The 16195-nt window shown below is 41.6% G+C and overlaps 1 protein-coding gene across 2 annotated transcripts in view; it reads left to right on the forward strand.

Annotated features, from left to right (window-relative positions):
• The window catches only part of FURIN (furin, paired basic amino acid cleaving enzyme), a 203634-nt gene that overhangs the window by 125683 nt on the left and 61756 nt on the right, over window positions 1-16195 (forward strand). For both annotated transcript variants that reach the window (XM_075858119.1, XM_075858120.1), the window contains exons 5-6: window positions 11405-11533; window positions 13369-13445. In XM_075858119.1, the coding sequence (XP_075714234.1) occupies window positions 11405-11533; window positions 13369-13445 (206 nt within the window). The remainder of the gene's footprint in view (window positions 1-11404; window positions 11534-13368; window positions 13446-16195) is intronic.

Below are 16195 nucleotides of genomic sequence, written 5' to 3' on the forward strand. Positions count from 1 at the left end.
TTTCTGCACCACATAGGGGAGCGTCCTCAGGGGTATAATTTTGTCTGATTTATTTTGTTTCTATTAACAAAGTGCCGGTCAGCATGTATTATGCTGTTCATTCAATTTTCGGAGCGCACAAGACAACTGATATCGGTCCTAGTACGCGCCGGGGAAATACTGAAGTCTTATACACCTCAGACCCCACCTCCCAGGCTTCGAACAGGACCAAGCCAAACCAATGGGATCTTGCAACGTCTAAACCGACGCCCATCCAACCGGCCGGCTCCCTAGTGACCACACAGCCAATGGGATCGATGCGTGCCGCATCCTTGGTAACTGGGGGGAGCTACAGGCGGCCAAACATACTAAGCCGACACAGCACCGAAGTGGACGCTGTGCGACCGCAAGGAGAGAGCCAATCAAGTAAAACCACTAAAATCGATAGACGCAGGAACAGATACCCGCCAGCAGATAACCCACCTTAAAGTGCCAAAGTCAGACATCAAGCAACAGCACATTGAAATGCCGGCAAACAACCCATTGTGAAAAGGCCATCCAAACGGAGTACCATCATCAAACAAAGATTGCTGCCAAATGACGTAGACCCGCCACACAAAGACCATCCAGACGGAATGTCATAGTCCAATAAGGATTGTTGCTGCATCACACTGACACAGCAGAGTGATATAACCATCAAATACAATGCCATCCCGGCATAGTGATAAAGCATAACTCGTCATGAACAAGGCACTCCAAAGGGAGTGTCATAATCCCGCAAGACATACCAATGGATTGAAATAATTACGAATAGCGCAATTGGCATAAATGCAGCCTTATAGTACAGCAATCATCAGAGGTGCTGAGCAGCAGTGGTATATAGATCTTGGCAATGCAATGAGACCCCCAATATATTAGAGAAATGGAAGATAGATCGATTCATTAAGGCCCAGTGGTTTAACAGTTTGCATCCTAAAAATCCACTGGCCCTCCTTCTGTAGGATACGTCTATCCCAATCACCTCCCCTTCTTGGTGCTTTTACAAGTTCCATGCCTTGAAATTTAATGACAGAAGAATCTCCCGAATGACTCCTTGAACTCCACTGTCGTACCCGACCATAGAATGAAGACGTCATCAATGAATCTTATCCATAATACAATGGAAGAGACAAATCTCTCCATTTCATCGCAGAACACAAATTCCCTCTCCCACCAACCCAGATAGAGATTGGCATAAGTAGGAGCACAGGGGCTACCCATAGCCACTCCTCTGAGCTGGTGGAAGAACTTGCGCTCAAAGACGAAGAAATTATGCTCAAGCACAAACTGCCTTACAAAAGGGGTAGTACTTGCGGCTGTGGGTTGCAATATGTGGGTAAAACAAAAAGAGAATTCAGACGAAGAATTCGCAACCACATTTGTGACACTAATGGCAGAATTGACACTACTGTCTCGAATGTCTGGGACTGTCATTCGGGAGATTCTTCTGTCATTAAATTTCAAGGCATGGAACTTGTAAAAGCACCAAGAAGGGGAGGTGATTGGGATAGACGTATCCTACAGAAGGAGGGCCAGTGGATTTTTAGGATGCAAACTGTTAAACCACTGGGCCTTAATGAATCGATCTATCTTCCATTTCTCTAATATATTGGGGGTCTCATTGCATTGCCAAGATCTATGTACCACTGCTGCTCAGCACCTCTGATGATTGCTGTACTATAAGGCTGCATTTATGCCAATTGCGCTATTCTTAATTATTTCAATCCATTGGTATGTCTTGCGGGATTATGACACTCCCTTTGGAGTGCCTTGTTAATGACGAGTTATGCTTTATCACTATGCCGGGATGGCATTGTATTTGATGGTTATATCACTCTGCTGTGTCAGTGTGATGCAGCAACAATCCTTATTGGACTATGACACTCCGTCTGGATAGTCTTTGTGTGGCGGGTCTTCGTCATTTGGCAGCAATCTTTGTTTGAGGATGGTACTCCGTTTGGATGGCCTTTTCACAACGGGTTGTTTGCCGGCATTTCAATATGCTGTTGCGTGATGTCTGACTTTGGCACTTTAATGTGGGTTATCTGCTGGCGGGTATCTGTTCCTGCGTCTATCGTTCGCGATTTTAGTGGTTTTACTTGATTGGCTCTCTCCTTACTGTCGCACAGCGTCCACTTCGGTGCTGTATCGGCTTAGTATGTTTGGCCTCCTGTAGCTCCCCCCAGTTACCAAGGATGCGGCACGCATCGATCCCATTGGCTGTGTGGTCACTAGGGAGCCGGCCGGTTGGATGGGCGTCGGTTTAGACGTTACAAGATCCCATTGGTTTGGCTTGGTCCTGTTCGAAGCCTGGGAGGTGGGGTCTGAGGTGTATAAGACTTCAGTATTTCCCCGGCGAGAAAATAGGACCGATATCAGATGTCTTGTGCGCGCTGAAAATTGAATGAACAGCATAATACATGCTGACCGGCACTTTGTTAATAGAAACTAAATAATCAGACAAAATTATACCCCTGAGGACGCTCGCCTATGTGGTGCAGAAACGTGTTGGGAAGTGTGTCTGTTATATCTGTGGCAAACCGATTCATTTGAATATTTGTCAGCACACGTGGCAAGATAATGTTACAACGTATATCTGACATATCGGGCACTTGTGAATAGGTGCTTGCGGTGTGTCCATACTGCGATAGCTCTCGTGTGCAATCTGGATCTGATTGCCAACGCCTGTATCTGGATCTTTTGGCACTTTATGCCCTACTAATTTTAATAATTTTTGTGAATTAAAACTTCTTTTAAAACGTTTACACAGGCAGAATAATTACATCCTAATAAAGATAAACGTATACCTATTACACTGCTATTTTTTGAATATAACCCTCAACTCCGATGTGTCCCTCGGTTTGGGCTAGTGTTAAGCGGAGAAATTCAATTCCAATTAGATTTAGACAAACCTACAGAATAAAAAAATAATAAAAAATGAGAGCAGGAGTATTCAAAAAAGGTGTAAGGTCTAACAAAGATGCCATATAAAAAGTACAAGCAAGTGTACATAAACCCCTAATAAAAAAAAAATACAATAAACCTTACTACTTAAAGGTAATGTGTCGCTAGAAAATATTTTTTTTTTAGTTCAACAGTTAGTGTATGGGTGATTAAACATTGTTCTAATTTTTTTAATTTTTTCACGAGTCAGGAAATATTATAAATTAGATTCTAATTTATAATATTTCCCAGCGCTGGTCACTAGATGGAGCAATTCCCAAAATTGCAGCATTGCATGTGGTAAAGCAACCACATTGCTTTATGCTGCAAAATTTTAGAAAACTCACTCGCTCTAGTGAGCTCTCAGAATCCCCCCTCCTTTATCCTGGCTAGTGTCTGGAGAAACGAGGGGATTGAACGGTCAAACCTCCTACACTGTGTGTCGCCATTTTTTGAGCTAACACACAGTGTAGTAGGTTAACATACAGTAGTAAACACACAGTAAAACACGTACATACACAGACCTAACTAACCTGCTCCTGCCGCCGCTCCCTCCGGTCCCTCCGCTCCGTCTGCTACCTCCGCTCCAAGTGCACAAGTCTGGAAGCCGCGACCGGAAGTAGTAATCTTACTGTCCGGCCGCGACTTCCAGTCCACAAGAAAATGGCGCCGGACGTCACACAGTTCAATTTGGACTGTGTGGGCATGCGCCGTTCCCACACAGACGGCGTACAGCATAGTGGATGGAACGGGCCCCGTTCGCATTCACTATGGGACTGTAGCTGCCGTATTCCATGTCTGTATGTGTCGTTAATCGACACATACAGAGATGGAAAAAAAAATGGCAGCCCCCATGGACAAGAAAAAGTGAAAAAATAAAAAAAAAGTAAAACACAAACACACAAATATTTATTTTTTTTAATAAAACACTAAAAGCAAATTGATCTAAAAAATTTTTTTCCCGTGACACTGCTCCTTTAAGGGGACAATATAGAATGTCAATGAATGGTAATCAGGAGAGTAACTACATCTCTTGTCCACCAAGAAAAAACATCTTGCAAAAACACTAAGATTATACTCAAAATTGAGTCCATTGGGTTGTAACGTATTGAATTTACTAATCCACTCAGCCTCACTTCTTTTGAGCAATTTCTCCTACTCTCCTAAGTCGGGGTATATGGTCAATAATCCAGAAACTGAGCTGATTAACCCCATAGTGGGCTTCACAGAAGTGTCTGGGAATCGGTAGTTTGATCTTCTTTGTATTAATAGTAGATTTATGTGCATTGAGCCTAATCCTACATTCAGTGGTCATCTCCCCAACGTATAGAAGTTTACACTGGCACATAAGAATATAAATAACAAAATCCGATCTACAGGTCAAGTAATGCCTAATCCTATAGGTCCTACCAGTAGTTGGATGTGTAAAGGAATCTCCCTTATACATCAAGCCACAGTTGGCACAGCCCAAACAGGGGTAACAACCACTGGGGCAATAAAATCCTGCCTACTGTACCTACCACTGCCTTAGGGCTTATATCCGTCTTCACCGATCTGTCCTTCAAATTAGATGATCTCCTATAAGAGAATAGGGGGGGGGGGGATTTTAAATGAAGGAATATCCTAGACATTTTCCAGCATGGGCCAACATCTAGGTATAACCTGCATAATTTGTGAGCTATGTACATCATAAGTGGTGACACAGGGAATACGCTTTTCCTTATTAGACCATGTGGTAATCCTATCCTGTCCTTCAATGTTCTTTACACTGGCAATGTGAGATCTAATTCGTTTATCGGGATAACCCCAGAACCGGAATTTACTTCCCATGTCGTTCAACCGATAAGTCATAGTACACTCGTCATCGACAATCCTTAAGATCTCTTCCATTTAGTCAAATGTTGATAATTAAACCATTTTTCTTGGATGTTGGCTTTCCTATCCTAACAGACTATTTCGATCTGTAGTTTTTATGAAAGGATCTGTCACTAGACGGTCATTTTTAACAAAAACAGTAGTATCTAGAAATAGTATGGACTCCGTAGAGCTAACCATAGTGAATTTAATATCGTGATCCATTCTATTCCGATCTACAAAAAAATCAAGTAGAGAATCCTGTGTGTCAGTCCAAATGAGGAATATGTCGTCTATGTATCGCCACCATCCCAAAATATTGGAAAAATGGTGGGACACAGACGACAGATTCCTCAAGGTCCGCCATATAAATGTTGGCATAAGTGGGGGCCATATTAGACCCCATGGCGGTACCTTTTAATTGAACAAAAAAATGATCACCAAATAAAGTAATTGCAAGTAAGAATAGTTTCCTATAGTCCAAAGAGCAAATTCCTTACAATCAGGAGAGTAGTCTGGTATCCAAGGCTTTTTTGACACACAATAATCCCCTCTCATGGTTAATGGAGGTATATAATGAAGTCACATCAAATGAAACTAAAATGGCTCCCTTCGGTATAATTAAGTTATGAATTTTAGACAAAAAATCAGCTGTCCCTAACGTAAGACTTGGCTACCGTGGCTGAATTTCTTAGGAGTTTATCCCCAAAAATTACTGAAGGACTGAATATAGAATTTCTCCCTGATGCATAATCCACCAGGGCCTTCGATTGTAAGTCATTGTGTATCTTCGGGAGGCAGTATATAAGGGGGGTAACTGGATGTTTAGGTAATAAGAAATCCTGTAACTCTTTATCTACCAGGTCAAGCGCATAAGCCTTATCAACTAAATATTTAAGCTTCCTCATGAACTCAAATTTTGGGTCTCCATTAACTTTCCTATAAACCTCAGGATCATGTGTTTTTTTTTTCTCCAGTTCATCAACATATAACGGACGGTCCATAACGACTATCCCACCGGACCAGCTCCTGCAATGCCGCAATCTATTCTCGTGTGAAGTTAGGGCAAATCAAAGGTTCACCATTGCTCAACACGCTTGTCTTCAATGTGCAAATCTTTTTTTAACAGAAGAGATAAAACCATCTAATACATCAGAATAAACCACAGGTGTAAAATCGGTCTTAATAAAGAGCCCAAATTTCTTTAAACAGAGTTCTGGTGTTGGAGAAAACACTAGATTCGAAGGTTGTTTCTCAGAGAACCACAATTTGAGTTTAAGCGACCTAAAAAAAAAAGTGTAAGTCAATGTCAAGTTGACACCAGTCTGTGGCTGACACTGGACAAAAGGAAAGTCTTTTCCCCAATAGGGACATTTGTGTAGTGGATAAAGTGCACGAAGATATATTTACTACCAATGACTGCTGTATTGCATCTATTTCTTCTGTGCTCCCACATATTTCGTGGACCTTCCGCTTCTTGTGCTCTGATTTTCGGCGGAGGCGTCTCCCGCCCCTTCTGGTACGGCATTTCTCTCTGATGTAACAGTCATTGGCACGTCTAAAAAAAAAATAAAAAATCAACGGTTGACTGAATCACCTTCTTATTTCTAGTAGATATTTTATTGCCATCATTATTTGTGTTCATATTTTTATTATCCTTGTCCTGCCAGTTGTAAACCTGTCCAGAGTTCTAATCCTTATGGTCCCGGTGCCATTTATGTCTTTTAGCCTCTTCCTGTTCAGATTGAAATTTGGCCATCTGTTGTGTTACTCAATATTTATAATCGAGTAATTCACTCGGTTCCATAACTAACGTTCGCTTCTGTTCACACACGTTGAGTTTAAGAGTTAGTCTAATCTCCTTCTGTAGGAACTCAATATCTTCTGGCGTTTACGTCTCTGACCTCCCATTGACATCCATGGAAGGCAGAGAAAGCGTTTTTGCCCGCGGCGCTCAATGGCCGCGGGTGATAAACGTTGCGCCAAATGGCGTGCAGGCAGATCAAATTCTGCCTCAAAATTCCAGATGGAATTTTGAGGCAGAATTTTCTGCCTGCAAAAAACTGTGTGAACAGGGCCTAACTGAAGCAAGTGGTTTATAAAAAGCAAGCAATTCACTTTAAAGTGTTTTTTGGGACTATGTTACTGAAGACCTATCCTTAGGATAGGTCTTTAATCTCCGATCGGTGGCGGTTCGAACTCCTGACACCCCCACCGATGAACTGATTAAAGTAGCCGTGGCACTGCGGCCTCTTTATTGCTTACCAGGCTTGGGGCCTGTTCACATCAGCGTTGGCTTTCCGTTCCGGGGTTCCGTCGGAGGTTTCCGTCGGGTGAACCCTGCAACGGAAAGTCAAATTGAAACCACCGCTTCCATTTCAGTCACCATTGTGCTATTGATTCCGTCGTTAAAACGTAAACCTGCCTGAATGGTGACAAACGGAAACCATTAGCAATGTTTCCATCACCATTGATATCAATGGTGACTGAAACGGAAGCTGTGGTTTCAGTTTGACTTTCGGTTGCGGGGTTTACCCGACGGAGAACTCTGACGGAACCCTGGAACGGAAAGCCAACGCTGATGTGAACAGGCCCTTAACGCTGTGTATTCGGTAGTGGCTTTGACTGGTATTGTAGCTCAGTCCCATTTACTACAAAATGTACAGCGCTGTGCCTAGTAAGCAATGAAGAGGCCGCATCGCTCACTGGAGCACTTCAGCCCCTTCAATCATCTGATCAGTTGGAGTCTCCTGGGAGTCGGACCCCCACAGATTTGATACTAATGACTTCTCCATAGAATAGAAAACTGGTTGTCCACAGCACTCGATCGGAAAATGACTACTCAGTTTCAGCGGGATGCAAATTCCAAGTCCACAGATCCCTTCTGGCCAATCAATTGCTACAAAAAACTTGAGGACAGCATCCGTATGGCAAAAGTAAAAAAGTGTTTGATATTGGGTTGTCTTAATAAAGTGCTTTGATATTGGGATGTGTTAATAAATACTTTTTTACTTTTGCCATATGGATGCTGTCCTCAAGTTTTGTCCTTAAAATAGGTCATTGTTACCAAAGTCCTGGGAAAACCCTTTGACATTAAAAAATATTTCTTAGGATTATTTCAGTTGTTTTCTACCAATCTATACCATAGCGCTCATACACATATCTCACATTGGATCATGCAATGGAATAAATGGGTTAAAATGTTGCCTTCTAAAAGAGTGCTGATCTAATAAATGAAGTCGTGTGACCACATTAAATACCAGAATTGCTGGTCTCTTATGTTTCCACATGTTAATTTCTCGCTTCTACAAGACTAGGTTGAGTTATGTGCCCTGACCTACAATTTCGAACAAAGTAGCAGAAATGTAACTCTCAAAGGTTGAACTCTAAACCTAGTAGGCATCTTATGATTTGTGAAAAGTCTACAAACCACTGACTTTGCACTTGTGCTGCCAAAAATATTGCTTATGAGAAATATGCGTATTCCCTCAGACGACCGAGCCATTGAATGTACGTTTTATTTTTAAGTTTTTCCCATTAAAATAAAATTGCGCTTTGTGCCTGATCCTTGGTGATTACTATGCCAACATTGTAAGCTTTCCTAGGAGAACTGAAAACATCTGGCTTGCAGAGACGTCAGGTTAAATTAGGTTACTGCAAGTTTCATTCAAAGTGGTATGTAGAAAAAAAAAAATCCTGCTACTACATATACTAGTGTTGATGTGTATAGTCAAGTACTGCCAATTTGTAGGCCATTGATATTTCTTAATCCTTTACGATTTTTCAATACTTATGTAAACTTATCGTTGTCTAATACCCCACTGTGAGTAGTGTTAGCTAATTTATGGTTGGTGATATTACATATTTGCAACATAAAGGAGAACATACACTCACGACTATTTTTCACAATAGGTTTGCGCTTTTGTTGACCTTAACTGATGTCCTACTAACTTTTTTGTACTTTTTAAAGTATGAACAATTCTAAAATGTTATAGATTCCCAATGCATGAGGGCCCTGGCTCTAGGGGACATGGTGCCTGGCATTAAAGTGCATTTAAAAATTCATACCCCAGTTTATGAAGCGTGAATTTGAAGTTTGCTTGCTCAGCAGCTTTTCTCCTATTTAGAAATACATTCATATTAAGAGTACTATTAACTTAATGTTCAAGATGACTCCCTCCAGCAGTAATGGGATTAAAATATGTTCTGTATCTGTGATGAGCATGACATGTTTTAATAAATGTAACCCAGATGGTGAAATTTTAAACTAAAATCTTTCACTGACCTTGGAAAAATAATGTAGCACTATATTTTCCATCTATTTATTACATATTGAGTATAATCACAAAGCTTTTGGCTAACATTTCACCTTGATTCTAGATGAATGGTTCCCAAAGTTTGAGGCTGGTACGCGCTTTTAGCCGAGACTTTTGTTTGTGACCCCTACTACCGTACTTGGCCCCAGTTCGTCTGACAAATGTCAACATCATTCGTAGTTAGATGCCGGTACTTAGCTCAATTCCAAAAATAAGTCCCTGCAACATTGAAAACGGCAATTGTGCAGGCGGAGGATGTGGCGGGCCCAATGTATCTTGCTGCTATGCGTCGCTGAGTACCCGACTATGGCTACTGATGGTGGGTCATGTGACCCGACCCGTCCATTAGTGGCCTTCCTAAGTGTGGCTGTGGGTTTAGCACAGGGGGTGAAACACATTTGAGGGGGCCCCACACAGGATAATGCCCCTATAGCTGCCCCCTTTCAGTAAAATGCCCCCATAGCTGCCCTCCACACAGTATAAAGCCTCCCATAGCTGCTACCTCACAGCATAATGCCGCACAGCTGCCTCCAAGCAGCCCCAATAGTACTGAATAAAATACAGACTCTCCTATGCCCATTCCCACAACTGGTGGAGGAGATCCTTCTTCTCTTCCGGTCTGCGTAGTGTGTGGCTCAGTTCAAACCGGCACGATGACATCATTACATCGCACCTGTCTGCTCCAAGCCGCTCTGGGCAAAGTGAATTCTGGAGCAAGGAGCCATCGGCTCCTTGCTCCAGCATTGAATTCAACTGTATCTGTGTCCTGAAGACGCAGATACAGTTGAAACCGGGACATCGTGAATGACTCACGACTGCCCGGAGGTCTTCAAACGACCCCCCCAGGAGGTTGCAACCCACAGTTGATCTAGAACAGTGTTTGCCCATTTGATAAAAAAACAAAACATTTGCTTTTGGGCTACAAATCTTGTTTTAAAGAGGGCCTGTCATCTCTCCTGACATGTCTGTTTTAGTAAATACTTGTATTCCCCATGAAATAACAAGTCTGGAATATATTTTCATAGAAACCTGCGTTGTGCCATTCCTCTGTTATAACTCCTAGAAATGTATGAATGAATTGACAACTGGGTGTTACTATTCCCCATGTCGAAGGGGCGTGTCCTTAGTCTCACTCTGACAGCACCGATTGTACAATGTCAGTCTGTGTAGGAACACCCCCACAACTGGTAACACCCAGTTGTGAATGTATCCCTAACTTTCTTGGAGAATAATAGAGGAACAGCATAACAGAGTTCTAGGTAAAGATGTCTCAGAATTGTTGTTTAATGGGGAATACAAATCTTTCCTAAAATAGACATGTTAGGAGAGGTGACATTCCCTCTTTAACCTGCAACCAAAATATAGTTTTCTCTAACATGCATTTATAATGTGTGTCCTATCCAGCTACTTGTTTAAACATATTAAAAGTGCAATAATCTGTCACTTTTAGGACCAGCAGAATTAGAATTTGTAGATATTTTATTCTTAAGGAAGCTTTAAAGGGAACTTGTCACCAGCATTTCACCTGTTAAACCAGCAGTTTTTGCAGATTCCACAACTGAATTGTCAAATCAAATTGGAAGTGGGTGAAAAATCATTTTTATGTAACATATAATCTTCTAAGTCAGCTCTGTACTTTTTAGTATTCCATTCTTTAGTGTTCCTGTGCCGTATGCTAATGAGCATAAGTCATATCTTAGTTTCTTAAGCCTTTCAGAGTTAACCCCGCCTCCTTACTTTTGATTGACAGCTCCTCGCCTCTCCCCAGCACACACTCTTTTTCATCTATGTCCTGTTCTAGTGCATGCGCATAACGGGACACCATAACAGCGCATGTGCAGTAACTAGATTTGAGGCCCGGACGAAGCAGGGAAGGGCCCTCATACATAACGGGCGCATGCGCGCTATCTCAGACGAGATTTTGACATTCGGGGCGGGCGAGTTTTCGGCGGTGGGCAGGCATAAGAGGAGCGAATGAGACGGCCGGATTATTACCATAAAAGGCATAAAATGTTGTCAGACTGTCATATGGTCGGAGGAGGAGTTTAGGAGAGGGGATAATGGTAATGAACTTTTGACAGCAGCAGCCAGCGAGGGGTGAGGAGTTCAATAGGTGAAATGCTGGTGCCAGGTTCCCTTTTAATGACTAAAGTGAATTCAGGATTTTGGTGAATTCAGGACCTCATTTGAAAACCTTACAAGTCCTCCTATGAATATTTCATTGCATTATTACTTTAGACCTGAGTTTTGTTATACCGTTTTTTATTTTTCAGTATGATGCAAGCCGTCATGATTTACACGTGAAAGAAGCTTGGTCTCAAGGTTTCACTGGTAAAGGCATCGTGGTCTCTATCCTGGATGACGGCATTGAAAAGAACCATCCGGACTTGCAAGGAAATTATGTGAGTGTATGCTGTAAATGATATCTGATGTTGAAGTAATCACATGATCATGTTATACGATTACATATGACACTTCAGGTATCCAAGGCAACAGAACATAGACTAGCTAAACCGCTATCTGCAGCACAGCTACCTCTGCTCCTAAACCACGTATTCCCTACGTTTCTCAGAATTGTTTTTCCTTTTCTGACTTGAGTATTTTTTAAGGGAGAGATATTGCAACCCATAATTGTCATATTTATTTATTTATTTTTTTTTCCACCTAGATCTGTTCAGTATTATAAAGGGGTTTTCCCATGAAAGACATTTATAAAATATCCACATGATATGTCCTAAATGTCAGATGCGGATCCCACCTCTCTAGAACGGGGCCCCCTAAACCCTGTTCTGCCGCGCTCTGTAGTCTGTAGTCTACGCTATTGTTTCCGTGAAAAAAAAAACGGAAACTGTACGGAACGGAAACAAAACAAACTGCAACAGAAGCATTACCATTGAAATCCATGGTAATAAACAGAAGCTAGAGTTTCTGTTCGGCTGAACCAGACGCTGATGTGAACAGGCCCTTACTCAGTAGTAGTCCAGCAGATGTTCACATATGCTTGTCTCTAACAGCATCTAGCAGATACACAGGTATAGTTCTGTATTTGTGGTGCGTCCATAGAATCTGGACATGTATGTGTAAATTCCTTTACATACAATAAAGCGTTGAGATTTCAGCTTGTGGAATAAATGCTGCATTGTGTACATTACATATGGGCATAACTTTTTGTCCTCTGTTCTTTAAGCCTGGGCTCAGAGTACAGAAGCACTTTCTACAGCAGCGCTTTGTTACATCCTGTACGCTCTCTCCTCACTCACAAGTAAACGTCGGACAGGGCGGTGAGGAGGTGGCGGTCTGGACCTTCGTCCTGTAGCTCGGCCCGACGGCGCCATTATTAATCCGATTCAATGATTGTCTAAACCCGAAATAGTCAGAGGCTTCAAAGACGAATTAATCAAATTAATTTGATCGCCCAGCCCTAATCACAAGTAACCGCAGTAGTCAAAAATTGATACTTGTACAAAAAAGTCAGTGACTACAAGAAGTTCAGCCATATTGCTTGTCACTTTTGAATTGGCTTTTCAGAAACGGACTATGAACTGTCCTTTTTATTGGGGTCCCATTAAATTGGATCTGCTGGTAACTACAGTACATCATGACAGAATCTCAATGTTAGTAATCGAACGTCACAAGGTCTAGTAAACCTGAGAAACTGTTGTATAAATGCATAAATCAGACTGTACTTGAAATCCACCTATGAATGGAAGAGTTGGTAAGAAATACTTAGCATAGCCGCTAATGTGGGCAGAAAATGCAGACGGTTATCAAGTGCATGGGCTTTTTCTCCACAGCCCAGACTGTGAAATTGGTTTTATTGTTACTTTGACCTATAGTAGTAAATATACAGACGTTTACTAGACTTCTTGTTGTAATTTATTTTCTCAGCATGTTTGTTTAATGAAGAGTTGAATAATGCATGGTTAAACATTCATCTGCTTGGTAAGAAAACAGCCGGAAAAAAAAAAAGGGGTTGATTATTGATCTCTATAAACTATTCTATAGAGGTATTTGTCGCAGTGCACTTGAAATTTGTTAGGAAGGAGCCATTAGGTTGATGGAAAAACTGAATGCTCTTGGATATCTTGATTCTTTTAAACCAGTCGGCTGAAAAAAACAACAAATGAGCCGGTGGAGAGCTGATAAGAGGAAGTGATGTATACGCTTGTCACTTTAATTGACAATGATTCTATTGTGTATATATTTTTTTATCTTTTACAATTGTCTTTTTATTCAGGATCCAGCTGCCAGCTATGATGTCAATGACCAAGATCCGGATCCGCAGCCTCGATATACTCAGCTCAATGATAACAGGTAGGTCTGTGTGTGACTGTACAAGTTAAGGCCCTTTTACTATGGGCGATTATCGTGCAGACTAGTGTTCATAGAACGCTCGTTTCCGATAATTGCCCTGTGTAAACAGGGCAGCGATCAGCAGATGAACGAGAGAACGCTTGATCTGCTGTTCGCCTCCTTATGAATTACTTCTAATCGAGAATGTCGCCACTATAGGGCGCAGCGCGGCTGCACCATATGACCGCACACTTGAGTGCCCATGGCTCCATAGTACAGGGACTCTTGGTCTTTGTCCAATCTCTGTGTACATGAGGCTTTGAATGGATTATATGGGAAGTTTCACATTTTACAGGAGGACAGGCAGGGTATAAAATAAGTGAACAAGTACTTGCTGTTTGAAATGGGCCCCCACTCCAGCGCTGACACCCCAATGCAATGCCGCTCTGGTCTCTGAAGCTCCAGAAATGGTCACGCGCTAATGCAGCTAATCACTGGCCTCAGCCAGTGATTGGTTGCAGAGGCACATGACCGTTGAATGGCAAGTTACCACTGCTGGACCTTCCAGGACCAGAGTGGCGGCAACTGGGGTGTAAGCACTGGAGCAGCAGACCATTTCAAAGGGTGAGTATATGTTAGTTCATTATTGTATGCCCTCCTGTATTATTTGATAACTCCTTTTTTAAACTTGGTCTCACAAATGCCAAGTTCACCATCCTGTCTTTTTATAACTTTTTATTTTGTACATAACTCTTTGGAAACTTTCCCATGTTTAAAATATTATGGAAAAAATGTAAACCTTTAAAAATCTTTTTTACTGATGTATTGAATTTGCAAAAAATATCTCCCAGCTGTTGTTTATGTTTTAGGTAGTATTTCTATACATCTAGTTTGCAGTTCAGCCAGAACAAATCATCATCATAACTGAATATATTAATTAAAATGGCTGTTCTGTTTAGTTTCTGAGTTTAACCTGCACAACTATTTTACATATTAAGGCCCTGTTCACACTGAGTATTTTGCAGGCGGAAGAATCTGACGGCAGAACACATTTGCTGCGTTTTTTGGCCATGGCCATTGAGCACCGTGGGCAGAAATCGATGCGAAAAATGCGCTCTCTGCCTCCCATTGATGTCAATGGGAGGTTAGAGATGGAAACGCCAGAATAGCATGTCGCTTCTTTGTCCCGGGAGCGGGGAAAAAACGCCTCCGCCTCCCATTGAAATCAATGGGAGGTGATTTTGGCCGTTTTTTGCCGCGCCTTCTGTTTCTCCTGTTGAGGTACAATTTTTGATACATGGGTACATATATTTATTTACTAATTGCAACCAGTGTTCCAGACTTGGACACGTAGTGGCTTTCCACGCCACAATCATAACCTTCCTAGCACAAAGCAAAACGAAGCGGAAAAAGATTTTATCATAATAGCCTTGTACAATCTCATTCATAATACCCAAGAGGCACACCTGAGGGTCGAGAACCCGAGGAAATTCAAATTTATCATGAAGGAACTCCACTACCTCAGACCAAAATGGCGAAATCTTCGGACATAACCATATACAGTGGTGGTATGTGCCGACATCCGATTGACACCTAAAACAGCTGACCCATTCATTTTTATAGGCCACAGACACACTTCCGTATATTTACGTATATATATCCGGGCCATAGAAATGATTTGCAAAATATAGAACATGTCTTTTTCTTGTCTCACCCGTAGAAGTCTATGGGCGCTTCCGCAATTGCGGATGGCTACGGATGTGCATCTGTATTTGTAGACATTAAAAATCCTTACGGTCATGTGCATGAGGCCTTACCAACCATCCTCACCCTACGTGGCTGTTGTCAAAGCAACTACAAGTGCTGGCAGCCCTGATCATAGTTTCTACTGGCTAATAAATGATTAGTTATAGAGCAATGTTCAACAAAATCTCTGGATCATGCGTCCAGTTATAAAGCCAAAGTGAAGAAGCCCCCAAATCACAGCAGCGTGAGCCTCAAGCATGTTAGACTTCGAGTGGTTGGAGAATACTCAAAACTACACACACGTTTAAGGTGAAGTTATTCGATAGTTTCATCATTCAAATTTCCCAAACGGTTTGTGCAATTAACAATCGGAGGATTTTTGGGAGCTGAATTCACTTTTATATTTTGCTACTATATTTTGTTCTTAGCGTTACTGAAACACGTTACCTTCCTGATAAAGTGCAGTTCGTTATAAATATTTTTTTTTCTTCATTTTGTCTTGCATCTTCAACTGAAGAGCGCTTTTGATAATCTATGTATATATAACGGTTTCATCAAGTCTCGTTACATCGTTTGTTTTAAGGCGGATCTAAGACTGCCCTGAAAAAATCGAAACCTTCTGAATGTGCTTTTTATGTTGCACGGTGAATGATAAAACAGACATTGCTATTACCCATTATATTCAGTGTGCATACTATACCTGCTCTCAGAATTCTCTTTGGGCAAGTGCTAGGGTCTTAAATCAAAAGGAAACAAAAATTAATTCTGGCAAACTTCAGGTAGACACCTCCAATAATTTACCGCTTTGAGTAAATAAAGATTGTGCACGTCAAATCCCCCCTAAGACGAGTTTAGAATTTGTATAGTTGGACAAACCAGAATGTTGATGGTGTGGGGGTTTTCCCTAAGTGACTTGTTATACAGGTAAGCACACACTAAATTTTCCAAATCCTTTAAATGTAGAATGTTTTTATACTTGCCACTACAAAAGATGTAAAACCGGTTACAGGAGGCAGAACTGGAAT

This window comes from Rhinoderma darwinii, chromosome 3 (assembly GCF_050947455.1).
Source record: "Rhinoderma darwinii isolate aRhiDar2 chromosome 3, aRhiDar2.hap1, whole genome shotgun sequence".
Taxonomy (NCBI): domain Eukaryota; kingdom Metazoa; phylum Chordata; class Amphibia; order Anura; family Rhinodermatidae; genus Rhinoderma; species Rhinoderma darwinii.